The sequence below is a fragment of the Elgaria multicarinata genome, chromosome 7 (assembly GCF_023053635.1).
Source record: "Elgaria multicarinata webbii isolate HBS135686 ecotype San Diego chromosome 7, rElgMul1.1.pri, whole genome shotgun sequence".
NCBI lineage: Eukaryota > Metazoa > Chordata > Lepidosauria > Squamata > Anguidae > Elgaria > Elgaria multicarinata.
The window spans coordinates 49303065-49322660 of record NC_086177.1 but is presented as its reverse complement, the minus strand read 5'-3'; the positions used below and the strand labels follow the sequence as shown (position 1 = coordinate 49322660).

The 19596-nt window shown below is 40.8% G+C and overlaps 1 protein-coding gene across 1 annotated transcript in view; it reads left to right on the top strand.

Annotated features, from left to right (window-relative positions):
• The window catches only part of CDH7 (cadherin 7), a 120011-nt gene that overhangs the window by 81539 nt on the left and 18876 nt on the right, over window positions 1–19596 (top strand). The window contains exons 6-8 of the mRNA XM_063130516.1: window positions 8557–8810; window positions 16145–16281; window positions 18018–18139. Of these exons, the coding sequence (XP_062986586.1) occupies window positions 8557–8810; window positions 16145–16281; window positions 18018–18139 (513 nt within the window). The remainder of the gene's footprint in view (window positions 1–8556; window positions 8811–16144; window positions 16282–18017; window positions 18140–19596) is intronic.

Genomic DNA, 19596 nt, shown 5'->3' with positions numbered 1-19596 from the left:
GAGATTATCTGAGCTCTTCGGTGGAAGCTGGCTCCCAGAGCTCTTGAGCACGCACCTCGCTCCAGATCCCGAGTTCCTGAACCCAGCCTTGACTCCCGGACCCCGTGACCACGCCTGACGACTTCCGGAATCCTATGGTAACCTTGGACTGCCTCTGACAACATTTACCCGTGCCTACTCCTGTGACCTTTGGACTGCATCTCTGGACCTTGCTTCCGAAGTCTGTAACTGCAATAAATTCCTTGTTACTAAGATACCAACTGTGTGAGCTTATCTTTGTCAAGCCACTTGGCAGCTTTCCCGGACAATGGTGCTTACCTATTCTAGAAGTCTGTTTATCCATGTTCAAGCCTATAACCTGGTTTGCATGCAATGGCAGCAGGTCTTAGGTTCATTAATCCACGATTTGTCAGGTTGTGTGCCATGTGTGAACTGCTTCCTATTTGAATATGCAACCTCCAATCAGCCCAACTGGTGATTGCTTTAAGATGTGAAAATCCAGACACCTTGGGTTGTTTGTGAGCTAAACAACCCAGAGTTAACCTACAATTAATTATTAGGTTAACAAACCCTCAAATTGCTACCATTACATGTGAACGGGCACTGTGTGTGTGGTTGAGGGAATGGGGTCATGCTGCTCCTACGCCACATTTTTTGCAGCAGCATCCTTACTAAATGTTCAAATTGGGACATACAGTGGAAGCAGAGTTGATAAAAAGTTTTAAAAGTTTGTCCTTCCTTCTTTAGCAGCCAGTTTAATGTGTATCCATATCTTGCTCATTTAATATCTTTCAAGAATATCTGGAAGAATTATGCCCAGCCCAGAAAGAAAACATTTGTCAGTGTCACACTGAACAATATTCAATGTCTCAGGTCTCTCGTTTGCCAGGTAGGGTGGTCCTGTGTCCTATTTTACAGGGAACAGCCTTCTGTTTGAAGGTCTCCCCCAATGGAAGGACTTTCCGATCCAAGTCCAGATTAAAGTTATAGAACCATAAAAACAGAAAGGCCCTTGGAATTACTCATCAATAGTTGCTACCTCAACAGGCGATTGAGCAGGCAAGACACTGAGACCACCTGCTCTCTGTAATGCTAAGATATATTTCTATTTAATTTATAGTTACATTATTGTAGTTATTTCTAAATTTGCATCTATACATACGAATTAACATATGTAGCTCTTTTGCTCTCTTTTTTTGATGGCAAGTGACCAGCCTAGTAACAAGTCAGGATGCACACTGATTGAAAATCAACGCATTTTGTTTTAGTGTGGTGCAGCATGTCATAAATAGATATTATTTTTGTTCCTTTTACAATTTTATACCCTGTTATCGGGGTCACAGGGGAGACAGATGTCCCTGTCAATCACACTGCTGAGAATTCTACTTCAAAATGTCAGATGAACTCTACATCTCTCAATAACAATTTTTCCTAATATTTCAAACATTCCTCTTCACATTATGGAAATTGGGATACTATTGCCTAGTGGAGAATTTAGTACTGGAATCTCTCACCTTTCATTTATAAAATGAAACAAATTTCTAATTCATATGGCTTAAGAATGACTAGGCAGTGCCTGGAGCAACGTTAAAACACAGGATACTGAGCCTGAGTTTAGTACAAGACCTCAAATCATGTAGGAAATTAGCCATTTTTCTCTGATTTGATTTATTTCTGTAGCATTCTATAAGGCAAGATTAGGGGTCCAATACTTAATTCAGAAATGATTTCATCAACTGTCAGCTTATTAAGTGCAAACAGTTAGAATATCTCGATTACTTATATCAGGCATAATAAGCAAGTAAAATTGGTCTATGGTAGTAAGAAAGAAATAGGTTGTATCCAGTTCTATTGTTCCAGCACTGGGATTTCCTACACCCTGTTGCCGTTCCTTCTCACCCCCAAATATACTCCAGAGCATTGGGTGACCCTCTGGAGCAGATCTGCAGTGCACACAAAGGGGGGTGCAAGGGAAGAAGAGGGTCTACTCTGTATAGGAGTACCATTGGATACTGCCCCAAAGGCACTATCTTTTTCCCATGAACAATGCCTCCGTGTATAAAGGAATGGCTTCCTGCTCCCTTCTCAATATGACCAATTGGGGTGATAAAAAAAGGACGACTCTTTTAGCTAAACAGAATTTATTTTTGATCTAAATATTTTCCACAGAAATCTTTGCAGCAGTTTTGCTTGGTAACTTTGGTTCATTGAAATGAAAAATGATGTTAGAAGACATTGTGGTCTTCTCTCTGGCCTTAGCTAGACCTAAGGATTCTCCCAGGCAAATTGAGGGGTCGTCCCTGCCTGCTCCCGGGATCCCCTGTGTGTCATTTGGATGCACAGGGATGATCCCGGGATATACACCTGGTCTAGCCATGGCCTCTGTCTCTCTCTGACATAAGGCAGAGCAATCCTAAGCCCCAGCTCTGTCAACTGGAGGGGGGCTCTGTCTGCTCTAGTATCCCAGTTCTACATGTGGAAAGATCCTGCTGATAATAGCAAGCATTAGACCCCTGAAATCAGGCAACCTGGAGAGCAGAAAGGGGTCAGAGCCAGATCCAAAACCAGTTAGATTTAAAGCCATCCTATTCTCCCAAAAGATGGCATAGGTAATTATCCCCCCTCCATTTCTAATGTCGGGGGAGGATTTTAAATAAAAAGATCAAACAAGCTGAAATCATCAGCACACCACCTGCTTTGTCCAGCTCAAGCCAGCTGGGCTTCGGATGATATGGTAGCTTTGCTCCTACCTGACCCCTGTTAGGATTGCACTGCTACTGAATTTTCACATTTTGTAAGTTTAGCACTTTTATTCTTCCAGTATTGTTTGTTTTATAAACCTATATTAAAATTGCCTAGTAAAACAAGCTTCCTGGGTCTCTTGTACTTTTGAAAGATAGATAAGTCTGATTAAAGGAGATACATGAAGCCGAAAAAAGAAGAAGAAATTTTTGTTTAAAAAGATATATATTTTTAAAGTCACAAAACTGTTCTCTGTAAAAAAATAACTGCACATCAAGCTTTTTGTGTGTGTGCGTGATAGGGATGGCTTGTTTTCTAATTTCCTTTAGACAGGTTGAAATGCTTCCTTTTTTAAAAGATGAATGGATGAGACATAGGATCTAATCAGATAACACTAATGCACAGATATTAATGAAGCTGTCAAGCTCCATTCACTGTACTGACGGAAGAACTAAAATATGCATTGTCCTTTTAACCTTCAATGCTGTTGTGAGATGTTAGCTTGCTATTCTAACAGAATCCCATACATGAGTCATAGTAATGAAAGGATAATCTAAGGCCAGGTAAATTATGATTGGTATGAAATGAACTTTAGTGATGTCGGATCCAAAGTGAAACAGAAGAACCTTTATGATGTGGCATCTTCATAATCTAAAGCATCTTCCCTACCTTAGCCTAAGTCTACTTTGCTTTCCAGCATAATATTAATACAAGATTTCATAGTACTCTGAGGAATTGGATAAAATGTTTATTTAAACTAACTTTAGATCAGATTGTTTAAACAGGTAGTAGGGAGCAAGAAGAAGGCCTGTAATTCGGCCACATAATGAGAAGACAGGATACCCTGGAGAAGAGGCTGATGCTAGGGAAAGTGGAAGGCAAAACCAAGGGCAAGATGGATGGATGATATTCTGGAGGTGACAGACTTGACCTTGGGGGAGCTAGGGGTGGCGACGGCCGACAGAAAGCTCTGGCGTGGGCTGGTCCATGAAATCATGAAGAGTCGGAAGCGACTGAACGAATAAACAACAAACAGAATCATAGAATAGTAGAGTTGGAATGGGGTTGTAAGGTGATTGAGTCCAACCCCCTGCTCAGTGCAGGAATCCACATTAAAATATGCCTGACTGATGGCTGTACAGCTGCCTCTTGAATGCTTCTAGTGTGGGAGAGCCCACCACCTCCCTAGGTAATTGCTTCCATTGCCATACTGCTCTAATGGTCAGGAAGTTTTCCTGATGTCCAGCCAGAATCTGGCTTCCTGTAACTTGAGCCCATTATTCTGTACCCTACACTCTGGGATGATTGAGAAGAGATCCTGGCCCTCCTCTGTGTGACAACCTTTCAAGTATTTGAAGAGTGCTATCATGACTCCCCTCAATCGTTGCGTCTTCAGGTTAAACATGCCCAGGTTTTTCAGGGCTTTGTTTCATAGGGCCTTGTTTCCAGACCCCTGATCATCCTCATTGCCCTCCTATGAACCCCCTTGAGCTTGTCTTCATCCTTCTTGAAGTGTGGTGCCCATAACTGGACATAATACTCAAGATGAGGCCTAACCAGTGCCGAATATAGGGGAACCAGTACGTCACGCAATTTGGAAGCTATACTTCTGTTAGTGCAGCCCAAAATAACATTTGCTTTTTTTGCAGCCAGATCACACTGTTGGCTCATATTCAGCTTGTGATCTACAACAACTCCAAGAGCCTTCTTATTTGTAGTATTGCTGAGCCAAGTATCCCCCATCTTGTGACTTTGAATTTGGTTTCTTTTCCTAGGTGTAGAACTTGGCATTTATACCTCTTAAATTTCATTTGGTTGTTTTCAGCCCAGTGCTCCAGGGTTAATGCACTAATTTCACTAATGCAGTAGTGAAAGATCTGGCTTAGTCCAGGATGCTCCATATATTTGTGGGCACAGTAAATACAAATTCTTTTCCTTCCTCCTTGACCACCTTATAGGTCATTTCACAGGGTTAATTCAATTGGAGGTAAAGTTGCTATGTGTTAAGTCTGCTACTGCAGTTTCACATTATGAGCCCTTTCAGAGCACATTGTGGGAGTCAGGTGGAAGACAAAGAAAATCTTAGTTTTAAAATGTGTTCCCTGCTTTGGTGACATTTTATACTTTTATAGAACATTGGCCTGCTAACTACTGGAGTTGAGTAACCAGGTGAGATTATTTTTGCAATCTCAAAAATAAACATCTGGTGTGGGTCCAATGAATTTGTAGCTCTTTCAGGATACAATACACTGGCTGCCTGTTATCTACTGAGCCACATACAAAGTTATGTTTTTATCCTACAAAGCCCTAAACAACTTGGGACCAGCAAACCTAGCAGACTGCCTTCCCTTATTTGCCTCCAGATGAAAGCTATGAGCCTCAGAGGAGGTTCTGCTGGCCATTCCGAAAAGGAAGGAATGTCGCCATGAAGAACTCCGGCAGCGGGCCTTCTCTGTAGTGGCACCCACTCTCTAGGAAACCCTCCCTCGTGCAGTTCAGGAGGTGGAAAATGTAACATCTTTTAAATGCCTCCTGAAAACATACTTTTTCACAAAGGCTTTCCCTGGATTTTAACTTAGCTGGTTTTATGCTTCCTTTTTTTAAAAAAACAACAACAACTTTCAACGTTTTAAATTTATCTATTACTTGTATTTTATGGTTTTCATTGTGCACTGCCCAGAGAGCCTTGGCTGATGGGCAGTATAAAAATGTAATAAATAAATAAATAAATAAAAATAAAATAATATCCAGATCACTACATGGCCAGATGAAGTGATAGAGTGCCTCCCAGGCCTAGTAGATAATGCTGTCAATAAGACTTGCCCATTTCTGATTCAAGAGAGAAACGGGGATCAATAAATGGCTAGAAACTGTAAATTAAAGGTACATGCCTTTGTGCTAAGTGACCGTTATGGTACGGTCAGCAAACTCTTTCCTCCTGCTGTTTTTTTTAATTAGGAAGCTTCTGAGAAGGCTGCTTTAAATAGTTTTCTTTTTTTGTTCTGTATTTAATGCTTTGAAAAGCTAGCATTGAATCACACTTCATTTCACTTATCCCTATCAGCTAGTTTTGTTATATTTTTCAGTAAAAGACTCTTAACTGTCCATATATACATTGTATCATGTACAAACTCTTGGTCTCAAGAGTTTGCCCTTCAGATCCAGGACATCTTGTGTCCAAAATATTACTCACTTTTAGAGTTATTAAAGTAATCCAGTAGATATGCATAATTTTCAGTATGCCATAGAGACTACTATAGTGTTCAGTACTTATAAAAAAAAGTTCAAGGTCACTCATTCATCATGAATGCAATTTGCTGTTAGGCCACAACGCAGCACAAAGGCATGCTTAACTCTGCTAGTTTGAGGCCTTTATGGGTTTAATATGGTTAATAGTGTCTCAGTTGCAGAGAGTAAGTCCCACAGTGAACCTAATGATACTACACTTGATCTTAGCCAAGAAGCAACCTCCACTTAGCGGGGCTAACTTGTAAATAGACATGTATAGGATTGCACTGGAAATGGAATATATTATCTATGGAGGAAGGATCCAGTAAGTATTGTTATAATCATGTGCTTCTTAAGGAAGAAAAATATGCTTCCTTAAATGATATGGCATAAATCTTTTAAGTTAATTAATTTTTAGGTTTAAATGTAATTTAATTTCTGTATTATTTCAGTTTAAATTAACTCCTTTGACTAGACTTCTTAGGTCTCATAGTTGTGGACATAATTTTGTTTAAAGGAAATCAAATGCTGTTAAATTAAATTAAAGGGTATAAATCAGTGCTTGGTTGTAGAACTGTATCACTGAGGATGAAATGACTCACATAGGTCTTAGCTAGACCTAAGGTTTATCTCGGGATCGTCTCAGGGTCATCCCTGCCTGCTCCCGAGATATCCTTTGTGTCATTTACATGAACAGGGATGACCCTGGGACGATCCCGGGATAAACCTTAGGTCTAGCTAAGGCCATAGGCTGTCTTCAATACACCTTTGGATTGAAATCAGAAATATGTCAGCTGTCCGTTTCTAAAATCTGAAATTTTATTTAGCATGTAATGGGTAGTATCAAGTACTGACAATCTGCCAGCTCTAAACACTGGGCATGTCTACACCATGCATATATCCTGGGGTCATCTCTAGGTCGTCCCTGTGTCCAAATGCTGCACAGGGGATCCTGGAGTCAAGCAGGAACAACCAGAGGCTTTCCTGAGGATAACTGGGACCGCGGATTTCCTTGTTTTTCCCTTGGTCCCAGGACACCCCTGGGACCATGGCCGGTGTAGCGCATGATTACGGGTCATCCCTTCTTCCCCATGAGTAATGGGGCTCTGGAAATGGGCATGGAGCTGCATGGGGGCAGTCCATGCCCATCGGGGGTGGGAGTGGGGAGCAGCTTCAAGGGTGGTTGTTTTTATTGTTTTATTATGATTTTATTAGAATGTAAGCCTATGCGGCAGGGTCTTGCTATTTTATTGTTTTACTCTGTACAGCACCATGTACATTGATGGAGCTATATAAATAAATAATAATAATAATAATTGTAGTAAAGCGCAATTGTGCTCCTGTCTCTGTTCCACACACAAAAAATGGTGCCTGCAGTGCAACACGTCCCTCTTTACTTCTGGGAGGTTGCGCTGCAATTTGGATTTTGGGGGAGGATCCTGGAAGCTGGAAAGCCCAAGGTCCTCCCCCCCATCTCATGACATTCCAATGAGGTATTGTATCAGACTTGTGTCTGGCTTTTCCCTTTTGGCCCAGCGTTCTTGCCACAATGTAGTGCAGTTTCCCTCAGACAACATAAAGTCAGTTCCCTACTTACCTAGGAAAGCAATACCACCTGGAATAATTGTTGAGAAGTTGTACCTTAATTGTTTACTAACCACTGAGTTGTAAAATGTCATGCATACAAAGAAATTGACTGTGACCTGAGACAGCAAGCTGCCTCTTATCAAATTGACATAAATCCATGCTTTGGGCTTGGCCTGTCATGCAATTTGTAGGCACTTTCCTTATCTGCTGTCTCTTCCATGGCACTGTGAACTTCAGTGATACTGACATTAATAGTAATTTGTCCTACCATTCTTCTTAATCAATCCAATTTACATGTTTGATTGTGACATTAGCAGCAGTTCAACCAATTTCCTTTGGGTTGATTTATATGATGTGAAAGCAGTTTCACACACACAAAAATATGATTATGATTATTACTTATTGTTGGTTTGGATTCTGCTGTTTACTGTCATTAAATAATTATCTTGGACTCTAATTACTCACATTTCCCCCCAAATTTAATATGTATAAATAGAGGGAAAACAAATCCTGGTTTCTTTTTTTGATCATGTGATACCTCTTTGGTATTTCAGATTTTTATTTACAGTAGATTGGAAAATTAGCAATGGAAATACATTCAGTTAACACTGCTGGAAATAATATTACCCATGTTATATGGGAGTATTCTTTCATCATGTATTTTTTAACAGACTAGGGGATACTGTTTGCCTCTCCAGTCTCCTGGATTTTTAGGGCTGTCCTCAGTGGGGTCTTTTGTTTTGTGTTTTTGCACTGAAGGCATCAGGATCTTTCGCAAGACCATAGTCCACTCGGACCTCTTTCCAAATCTCAGTTGTGGTAAGAGAAGTATACGTTATGTGGATTACCTCAGACTATTAACATTTGGTCACAATTAACGTTTTGTACTGAGGGATGGTAAAACCCATATGTACACTGATACTTGCAAATCAAAGACTTTGCTGATTCAGTTTAGTTTAACTGTTGCTTAAACTTCTAAATAACCTTTTTTTTTTGTAGGAGCTGGATTACGAAGCCAAAACTAGCTATACTTTGAGAATAGAAGCAGCAAATAAGCAAGTTGACCCTCGCTTTCTGAGCCTTGGGCCATTCAGTGATATGACGACAGTGAAGATCATTGTGGAGGATGTCGATGAACCACCTATATTTACTTCACGTTTGTACACCATGGTGGTATCTGAAGCAGCCAAAGTGGGCACCATCATTGGAACTGTAGCAGCCCATGACCCAGATTCATCTAACAGTCCTGTCAGGTAATGTTACAGCTCCATAATGACAGGATTATTTCCAAGTTGAGAATTGATTGATGTTTGGTAGTTATATCATATTTATCTTGTTGTTGTTGTTGTTGTTGTTATTCTAAAGCCAAAACTTGACAAGGTGCAAAACCCAACAGGGCACTTACATCCCTGTCAGTTATCTTATACCCCACAAATTCCGTTGCACAATTTATTTATTTATTTATTTATTTATTACATTTTTATACCGCCCAATAGCCGAAGCTCTCTGGGCGGTTCACAAAAATTAAAACCACAGTAAAACACCCAACAGTTTAAAACACAATTACGAAATACAGTATAAAAAGCGCAACCAGGATAAAACCACACAGCAAAGTTGATATAGGATTAAAATACAGAGTTAAAACAGTAAAATTTAAATTTAAGTTAAAATTAAGTGTTAAAATACTGAGTGAATAAAAAGGTCTTCAGCTGGCGACGAAAGCAGTACAGTGTAGGCGCCAAGCGGACCTCTCTGGGGAGCTCGTTCCACAACCGGGGTGCCACAGCGGAGAAAGCCCTCAGTGCTTGCGCAATGGCAGTTTAGTGCTTCCAGGACACTCCCTTACGTAAGGGAGTTCTGCTGACCTGTGTCCTTCCAGAAACAAGTGTTTCTGCTTGTTTCAGGATTTCACTTAGGAAGCACTTATTCTCTCTTGCTTAAGCAGAGGGTCCCACTTGTGCAACAGAATTGGCCAGGACTCACCACTTGTGGAAGGAATTGGTGGGGCAGAAAGGAATCAGTGGGGTGTAAGCATCCTGTTGGATTCTACCCAAGGATTTGATCAACACACATTGCTCTTCAGAAGCAGGAGCTTTCCAGTTCTCTTTAATGTTGTGAAATAATCTGTGCATTGTGTTATTGTGGACTATGCAATAAATGCAGAAGATCCTTACTCTTGTGGATACTGGAACAGCTAAATCATTATAGCACTAGTTTGTTTCTGTGTTGTAGCTGTAAACTGTCTTAATTTGGGGTTTGTATTCATATCATTCTAATAATATGGATTTTTTTTATTTCTGGGCTGTGCAAAGGTTTTGTTGCACCATTGTATTTTTTAATATTCTTACACAGGCACAAACACAGAGATATTCAGCACTGCAAATGAAATTAACTCGATTATGTAAGGAAAATATTAAATAGAAGACAAGAATCCATTTTTATCCACCAACGATAGCTTATGTTCCAATTAAATTAATTATGCCAAACACTTTGCAGCACAAACTATTTACAGAAAGGAAGCAATGTGTATGCTGGATGCATATCGAATGTGCATTTTACAGAAATCTGTTACCAAGCCTCTCTTATTGGATAGGCATTCATTTATTTATCAAATGATATCTTTACAGTCTTTTCGTTACAATGTATGTCCTTATAGTATATTTCAACCAGTATGTATAATATACTTCTGCTTGCTGTTACATATACGTGTGTGTGTGTGTGTGTGTGTGTGTGTGTGTGTGTGTGTGTTTACATGGGTAATAAGATGAGGTTGGATGAAAAGGTAAGTCTTCAAAAGATTTAAATCAAAGTATTGTAGGATTTTCATGGGATGTTTATCTCATACATTTGTACAAGAGTAAAAGCAGCACATATGCTTGATCTCTGCCTAGTTAGAGTTCAGGAATGTCAGTGTGCCAATGCTTAATCTGGGACTGGACTGAGTGCTAGGGCACACCTTGGAAGAGTTATGGTAAAATAATTAAGCAGTGCCTTAAAATTTGCACACATGTCTTTTCATCTTTACTGGGTAATCACAAACACATACTAAGCATCAGGGTTTGGGGAATGGGCTCCCTGTTCAGAACATGAAACTTCCAGAAGATACCCAATTTATCAAATTCGAAATAGTTCAGATTTTTATACGCTTCCCTGGTTTTATTTAGCCCTGACTAGTATTTCAGCCAACCTTGGCAGGTTGATAGAAAGAGAAAACAAGGCCATATGTCTGATAATGCAGGTTGTTTTTGCCACTTATTATAGATAGGAATATAGGAATCTGCCTTGGCACTAGCCCAGTATTGTTGACACCCGCTGGGCCTGTTCAGACAACACGCTAAGCCATGGCTAGGCCGCCAACCCTCTTGCAGCAAATGGTTAGTGAATGTTTTTAAATGGTAGTTATGTGGCCACAATGGTTAGGAATGAATCACACAACACACTAAATCATGGTTCACGTGACACTCTAAGCCATAATGTTTAGCTCAAAACGCTTAACCACTGTGGCTTAGCATGTTGTCTGAACAAGGTCACTGGCAGGGTTTCAGGGAGGAATTTTTTGAGCTCTACTTAGAGATGCCCTAGTTCGAATCCTGGACCTTCTTCATGCAAAGCAGGTGCTCTGTTACTCAGCCACAGCCCCTTCGATTTCACACATATTTATTACATGCATTTGCTTAGCACACACATTTGTGCTATAGATTCCTAATTAAATTACTCTATTCTGGCATCAATATTTTGTTTCACAATCAATATTTTGTTGTTTATTTGAGGAAATGGAACCGTCTAAGCTGTGATGTGTGCAGCATTTAAATGACTGATCCCATCATTTAAACAGATTGAGAATCACTGCTCTAGGAAACATGATTTCAAATATTAGTATCTTCAAAGACTCATTGGAGAGTCCTGGGTAAATCACTCTCTTACAGCCTCAATTCCCTAGCTGTAGCACAGGAATTATAGTAATCTGCTTCAATTTAAGAACTATCCTACATTTGGTAGTGCATGGATATTCAGATATTTAGGAAGAAGTATTTTTTTTGAAGAAGCAGATATGTAGAAAGATAGTTTTTATAATATTATCAGATTACTTTTGGTACATATAAATAATCAGGGTTTTTCCCCCCTCAAGAAAATATGACATGCAAACTAATGTTCTCTAACCGTTGTTGTTTTTTACCAGCTATGCTGAACAGTGTCAGGGTTGATAACTAGGAAACCTGAGAGCTGGCCAGAGATTAAATTCTATGTGCCCAGGCCTGCCAAGACTGACTACATTGCAAAGGTGACAGGCGATGTCTCTTGGGAAAGGATGCCAACCAGGAAGCTGTTCAAGTGCAGTGTGTTGCTGACCAAATACAGAAATTGAGGCATGGGAAAATACAAAAGTAGGGGCTAAAATGAAAGCCAGATGACTGTGCCCTGATTACAGAAACACTGCAACACTGCAAAGATCAGGTAGAAATAAAAATAATTGACCCTCCTTGGGTCCATTAAACTGGAGAGTGGTAGAAAATAGACGGAAGGTACAAACCAATGAAAATGTAGGCTACAAGCCAATGTTTATTCAGTTGATTTATCTACTAAATTGTTAGTTGTTCCACCTCAGTCTCAAGAGTCTGCCAACCCCTCAGGGATGCTGGGGTCGTATGGGGAAGGAGGGGAGAGAAAAGCCCATTCTGTTAATGTGAACTCTGTTCCATTCATGAAAGGTAGATCCAAACTGCTGCCTTCAGCATCTCAAGAAGTTGTTCATAATGAGATTTTGTAATATGCATATCTGTTTAAAATTTCATTGATTAATAAATTCATAAAACAGATAATTAAATCAGCAAAAATCCTTTAATTGTTTTACAGTCCTGAAAATTATTTGTTTACTATTAATATAGCATATTAATCGGTCAATGTAACAGATTTATGGCAATGCCTTTTTGCTAAGGCTGTCCAATTTACTGCCCAATTCCTGCTGATTTATAATATGCAAAACTGTACTGTTGCCTATGCCCCACCCCAGTGCATCAGTACTCTGCACCTCGTCATTGGTCTATTTCCAGTTCCCTAGACTGTCATGGAACATTCGGGTGGCAAAGAGAAGAATGGGAAATGGGTCAAGAAAGAAGAGGGTAACCCAGAGAATAGAGAAAGATGAATCTGTCAAGACTGATTTCACACCATTTTCTCATTTTTCCTGAAGCTAACTTCATTCCATCCTATTTGCATATTAAATCCTGTTAGTTTACAGGATTTGTTCCAGTCTAAAGGCACAATCCTATGCCTGTTTAGACAGAATAAAGTTCTACCATTCTGATTGGGCAATACTGGGAGTTGTAGGTCTTTTTTCTGCCTAAACAGACATAGCATTGCATCCTACGTTACAGTGCAATCTTTTATAGGTCTACTTAGGAGTAAGTCAATTCAGTTACTCTCAATAAGAGGATTTAGGATGGCAGCCTTAGGCCTTAGCTAGACCTAAGGATTATCCCAGGCAAATGGAGGGGTCATCCCTGCCTGCTGCCGGGATCCCCTGTGTGTCATTTGCATGCACAGGGATGATCCCAGGACAATCCCGGGATATAAGCCTGGTCTAGCCATGGCCTTATACATGCTTTAGTCCCATTGAAATCAAGTTAGCCATAACTAATGTGACCCATTGATTTGCATTTGACTAAAGTATGTTTCACTTAGTTTGGATATAACCTACAGAGTTAAAAAAGAAAAAGAAAGAATAGAGAGGAAAGATTCCTTTGCCAGAGGAGCTTGTTGTCTAAGATAAACAGTGTTACGAGAGCAACTACAAACAGAAGTCAGGGAGTGACATAGGTATTAAGGATGTAGAAGTGCCATTGGCAATTGTAATGATGCATGCTGTTCTAAGAATCTGGGTGTCCCTATTTTCATTTGTGAAATGTTGGAGGGTGTGAAAACCATAAGAGAAGGTTGTACAAGGTCCAGCTGTACCCAGGCTGGCCAATTAGTAACATTTCTGTCTCTGCACCCCAAAGTCCTGATTCTAGTCCTGCAGGGCCAACATTTGATGTTCCTTTGAAAACATTATGAAAAAAGTCTGCCTTTCCTGAACTGTGAAAGCATTGTTGACTCAGGGAACAACTGTGGAGGATTACTGTACTAAAGAATCTGATAAAGGCTGCCCATCTGGGAATAACGCAGTAAAGTACAAATGTGCAAACCGTCTCATCTTTACAGTCAAAATCATCACTGTTTGAGCTATCCATTCTTTTAGTTAAAAGTGGGTATAGACAAAAATATACATCTAACTATAAGTCCTTTTATTTGTTGAGAGACAACTTCTGAAGAATGTGGAAGTTTTTCATGTGAATGGAACATAATTTATAACAGCTTGTCCTTGGCTTTTTGCAAGCAGCAGTATTTGCATCCTTAAACATGCTCCCACAACATTGAACCTTGCATTCTCAGCAGTTGCTATGGAAGACATAAATTCCTCTATCACCTTTGCCATCCTATTTTTGTATACCTTGATTGTTTAAAGAGGGCAAACTCCTGACCCAGCTTATTTCTTTCTAATTATTGAAGCCCTAGAATCCTATGTGGACTGTTTTATCTTTCTCCACCATAAATTCATTGACTGGTGAACTGTTTCTTTCTTTCAGAGCCTTTTTCTTTTCCTTAGAAACCCTCCTTCAGGGATGTTAAAGCAAACTGTAGGCCCAAATTCTGGAAAATTCTAGTCTCCACACTACTTATACCACCCATGCCACAATGAGGTAGCCCTTTATTATCAGCAGTTTTGTATAGCTTCCAAATCGCATGAGATACTGGGTCCCCTCTATTTGGCACTGCTTAGGCCTCATCTTGAGTAATGCATCCAGTTCTGGGCACCACACTTTAAGAAGGATGCAGACAAGCTGGAGAGGGTTCAGGAGAAGTAACGAGGATGATCAACAGTCTGGAAAGAAAGCCCTATGCGGGAGGAGAGACTAAAAAAACTGGGCATGTTTAGCCTGGACAAAAGAAGGCTGAAGGGAGACATGGTAGCACTTTTCAAATACTTGAAAAGTTGTTACACAGAGGAGGGCCCGGACCTCTTCTAGATCATTCCAGAGTGCACAACACGGAATAATGGGCTCAAGTTACAGGAAGCCAAATTCTGGCTGGACATGGGGAAAAACTTCCTGACTGTTAGAGCAGTATGACAGTGGAACCAATGACCTAGGAAGGTTGTTGGCTCTCCCACACTAGAGGCGTTCAAGAGGCAGCTGAACAGCCATCTGTCAGGGATGCTTTAAGGTGGATTCCTGCATTGAGCGGGGGTTGGACTCGATGGCTTCTCTCCCCCTTACCCCAGCTCCTTTATGCAAAGAGATGCACAGTAACAGGGTTTTAGAGCTCTCATTTTATACCATTCAGGGATGTGGATGGTGATGGCACAAAGGTGACTTAGGGCAGAATCCTATTAGGATACTTGTAAGCTTCCAAACCACTATCCAATGCATGGAGGATGGAGCATGGAGAGGATCCTCTTCTCAGTGCTCCATCCATTCTAGACATTCTAATTTGAATTTCTAGCTGTGGCTTCAGGAGCGGGGAGGGAATGATGCCAGGGACCCAATAGGAAGCTCTGTACATCAGCTTCCACAGTCTCCTCCCTTCCCAGCCCCCCGAGCAAACACCCTTTTTGCCCTCTCCATACTCCGTTTCTGAGTGAGAAGTAGTTGTTGTGGAGAGAACCACACTGGCTATGAGGGGAATAGCTGTGTGGCTCCCGGAAACCAAAAAATGTTATGGCTGTCTAGACAGTGTCTAGTGGCCATAGGATTGCTCCCTTTCAGCTGTCATAAATCCCTTGTCGATCCACATTAAATTTAGCACAACCTACCCTTCCAGTAAATGGTGTCATGTCAAGGAATCATTTCTAATGAATCTTATCAAATACATCACAATTTTTTTAAAAGGTAACTAAACGACTAAACATTTCTAGTGTATTTTCTCTTTGAGTTTTTCTCCTACTTGGAAACTGCTTGGAGGATCAAATAGTGTGCATTTAAGCCAGAAGAGCACAATGACGGAAGCCTGTATTTGTATGATGACAATAAGGCCCTAGGAGCAAATGTGGTGATACATAATCCCTGACCTGCTCTGCAGTTTTCTTATCGGCCCCAGGGGCTTTCCTGCCAGTGACAAAAAAGTTCTGTATTGCACAGTGGAAGCTCCGCTGGAAACTGTATGAGGTTGATCCAGCCAGGTGGCACACTTCCAAATCTATTCCACATGAGGGTCAGAAGTAGAGCCTTCCAAAAATAAATGAATGACTGCTCTAGGAGTTTAAGAACAGAAAAGGGGAGGAAATACCTGTGACCTCACTTAGGAGGGTATTATGAAATGCGGGAATTGCGCCAGCCTCCTACAGCTCAGAGCATTTTGCAGAGGCAGATGGCTCTGTGTAGTGTAGTCTCCTTGTCCTGGAAACCCATAAGATGTCAGATTTAAAAAAGAATCTGGATGAAAAGAGAAGATAGCTAAAAAGCTCTCTCTTTAATGTGAAATCAATGCAACATTTTTAACAAACTGCAATTATACATACATCAAAAGTTTGCTTTCATCTTTCATCCAGGTACTCAATTGATCGAAACACAGACCTGGAGAGATATTTCAATATCGATGCCAGCAGTGGGGTCATTACCACAGCGAAGCCATTGGACAGAGAAACAAATGCTGTTCATAACATCACTGTCTTGGCTATGGAAAGTCGTAAGTTGCCATTTCAAAGATTCTGATAGCTTTTTAAAGTCTTGGTTTTCATTGTAATATCTGTTGACCAATGTTGAACCAAATACTTCACCTGAATAAGGGGCGGGCAGCCTTTTTTGGACCTGTGGGTACATTTGTCAGTTTGACAACTTCTCCCGGGCACAGCACAAAATGGCTGCCATAGGAGGCACAGCTTGTCACAAAGGAGAAGTAACCTGTCCAAAAGACTGAAGGGTGAGCAGCTGTCAGGATTTCCCCAGATTTGTCCTGGTTTTTGTTTTATCCTGGGTGTTGGGGGATTTTCTGTATTTTTCTATAATGTCCTGGAATGACGTACTTTCCACATTAAGGCACCTTTAGAGGAGAAGGTGCATCATTCCTGGAGGCATGTCATTCTGGAGGCATGTCTATTCCCCTCTTCCCCACTGCTCCAATCGGGGCCTTAAAGGGGAAAGCATGTCATTCCTAGACATTATAGAAAAGGCCCCAATTAGAGCAGGAGGAGATGACATGCTTTCCCTTCCAATCGGGGGGGGGGGTGTTTAGGTGATGAAGGGTGAATGATGTGCTTTCCAGAGGCACTGGAAAGCCACTTTCCCACCCTGCCCCCCACTCATTATAATACCTTTTGTACAGTTGTGTGCTCCTTAGCATTCATTTTTCATTTCTTATCCAACTGGTGCTCTTTTTTTTTGTATTTCACCCTAGAGTAAAAGGCACAATTGAGGTCTAAGCCTCAACCCAATAAACAACTTCTTTGAACCTACAGCTAATAGAAAATAGGTTATTCTATTTTGTTTTCTTTTTTAAATGGGAGAGCTAGGCGATCTCAGGGGGTGACAGAAAAGCTCTTTGGTTGCCTACCCCTTGCCTAAAGCCTAAACATCTCTGCAGAAACTGAGTTAAAAGATAAGAATTAAAAGATAAAAGTTAATGCCATTACATGCCATTTCCTAATGTGTTTGGGGAATGCATGGCTCTCCAGATGCTGTTGGACTGCAATTCCCATCAATCTTCACAGGTGGCTATACTAGCTAAGGCTGATAGGAGTTGCAGTCCAACAATGTCTGAAAGGCCAAATGTTCCCTATCCCTGTCTTAAGGTACTATCACAGACTCATGATCATAGAACCATGGTAAGTCAGAGCGTGTAGAAGCAGCCCTAAGATAAATTCCATTTTATTGTTCTATTTAAGATGCTATAGACAGCTCCTTAGATCAAAACACAGGATAGATCTCATATATGGTGTTAGAATTGGCAGAGTAGCACTTATTGATCATATAATGTATCCCCTTGCAACTTTAGAATTATATTTGACTTATATTGTGCTTAACAAGGGTTCATTATTTATCTCTACTGCTGCTAAATTAGGACCCATCATGTGTAACTAGTGCATCAATGGTTAGTGTATGGTCTGGGAAGGTAGATTCATTATACTCTGTAGTTCCTAGCAGAGGAAAGGAAATGGAAGAAGTCTGATGGTTTTCCCGTGTTTATTCTGTACCGTCTCTCAGACACCCAATCTGGGACATTAGTCAGGACGGACGGTGTACCTGATGTATCAGTGGTCTGATCAAGCATGGCAGCTTTTTTGTTGTTGTTTTCATTTTCATTTTCCTTGCTGGTGACAAAAATTCAACTTCATTTTCTTGCCGCAGACACATAGAACATATTTAATACTTACAAAAATTGGTTCATGATGAATAATAATAACTGGTTCTTGTCCTTTTTATCAGAAAACCCCTCGCAAATTGGGAGGGGATACGTGGCCATCACTATCCTTGACATCAATGACAACGCTCCCGAGTTCGCCATGGATTATGAAACTACAGTCTGTGAAAATGCAGAACCTGGCCAGGTGTGGATTTATATATTCCTAACAGCTTGATGATATTTGCTGCACAGCAGTAATTTGATTTGCAGTGATGCCTCTTTTAAGATAAAATATAATCAGTTTATTGCAGTAAAAATGACACGTTGATTTGAAGCTAAAATAAACATTAACTAGATCTGAAATCTCCATCACTGGAGAGCCCATGAAAGAACTGCACTGGTAAATCTACATTGCGTACAATTTTGAACTTCTCCTAGACTTCCTAATCTGTGAAAGTAGCATATTTCCATTCTTCCAGTTGTTTCACTCCATCAATGCAAAGAGGTATTTCTTAGAGTACAAAATACACTGAGCATCCATTGATCAGCTGGACTGGTGTACAAGGAATTGATGTCAAATTCTATAAATGACCTTCTCTCTCAATTGTCCTCAAGTGCTAGGAGTAATGAATCTCACTCAGTTCCTATGCCCAGGCTAAAACATGTTACTTCTTTCAGGTTTCTTCTGTATCAGATCCTACTAACATTTCCATTGGTTCTACGCCTTTAGTTGTTGCATTTTTATCCCAGCCTTTCTCCAGTCAGTTCAGAGCAGTATCCTTTCTTCACCACAACCTTGTAAGATGTAGATTAGGCTGGCTCATACAGCTAATGCCCCCAGCACAATAACCTCCAGAAGTAAATGGGGCTGGCAGATGCTGTCATTGAGGCCAGGATCCCATTTGTTGTTTGAGCCAGCATTTCCATGTGGCAGTCATACATTCGGTTTCTATGATGTGCATGACCTTAGCAGCTGTTTTACGAGCCTCCATGTGTAGTCAGCCATGCGCCCACCTTTCACACTGCTTTACTGAGTGTGGATTTGAACGTGGGCTTCTCAGAATCAAGCACAGCTCTCAAGCCATTACATCACACTGGATGTCCCTTGATAACAGGGAGAAGATACTTCGCGTTCTTCACAGGGTGCCTGACTATGTGAGCATCATGCTCGAATTGCAACAAGAATAATTGAGGCAGGCACACCTTTATGGGATTGTGCTCATGATCCTCAGCAGTGAAAGGTGCTTTCACCCAATGAGAGTCCTTAATATGTGTCTCTTCCAGTGGAAATGAAGGCCTGATCATCATTTCCTGCTGGGGATGATTTGGTTCAAGTCCAACCACAACATCCCTGATGAGAAAAGATGCTGAGGGTGTTATTTCCCACTAGAGAAGGCTTTTGCCATCTTCAGCTGACCCCTTTGCCATCTCCTCTTTATCCAATGTGAGGCCTTTTTTACCTTATGGAAGGAGGAGGGGAGATTAGCACGAGAGTCTGGCCAGCCATTGAGCCAGATCTACCTACATTGTTCCTCCAGATGTGTTGTACCACAAATCATTGGCCATTCTGGCTGGGAATACAGGCCAACGCACCTGGAGATGTGCAACAGGTGGAAGATGGCTGGTTTAGTCAAAGCTTTTCGCATTCTGTTATGTAACGAC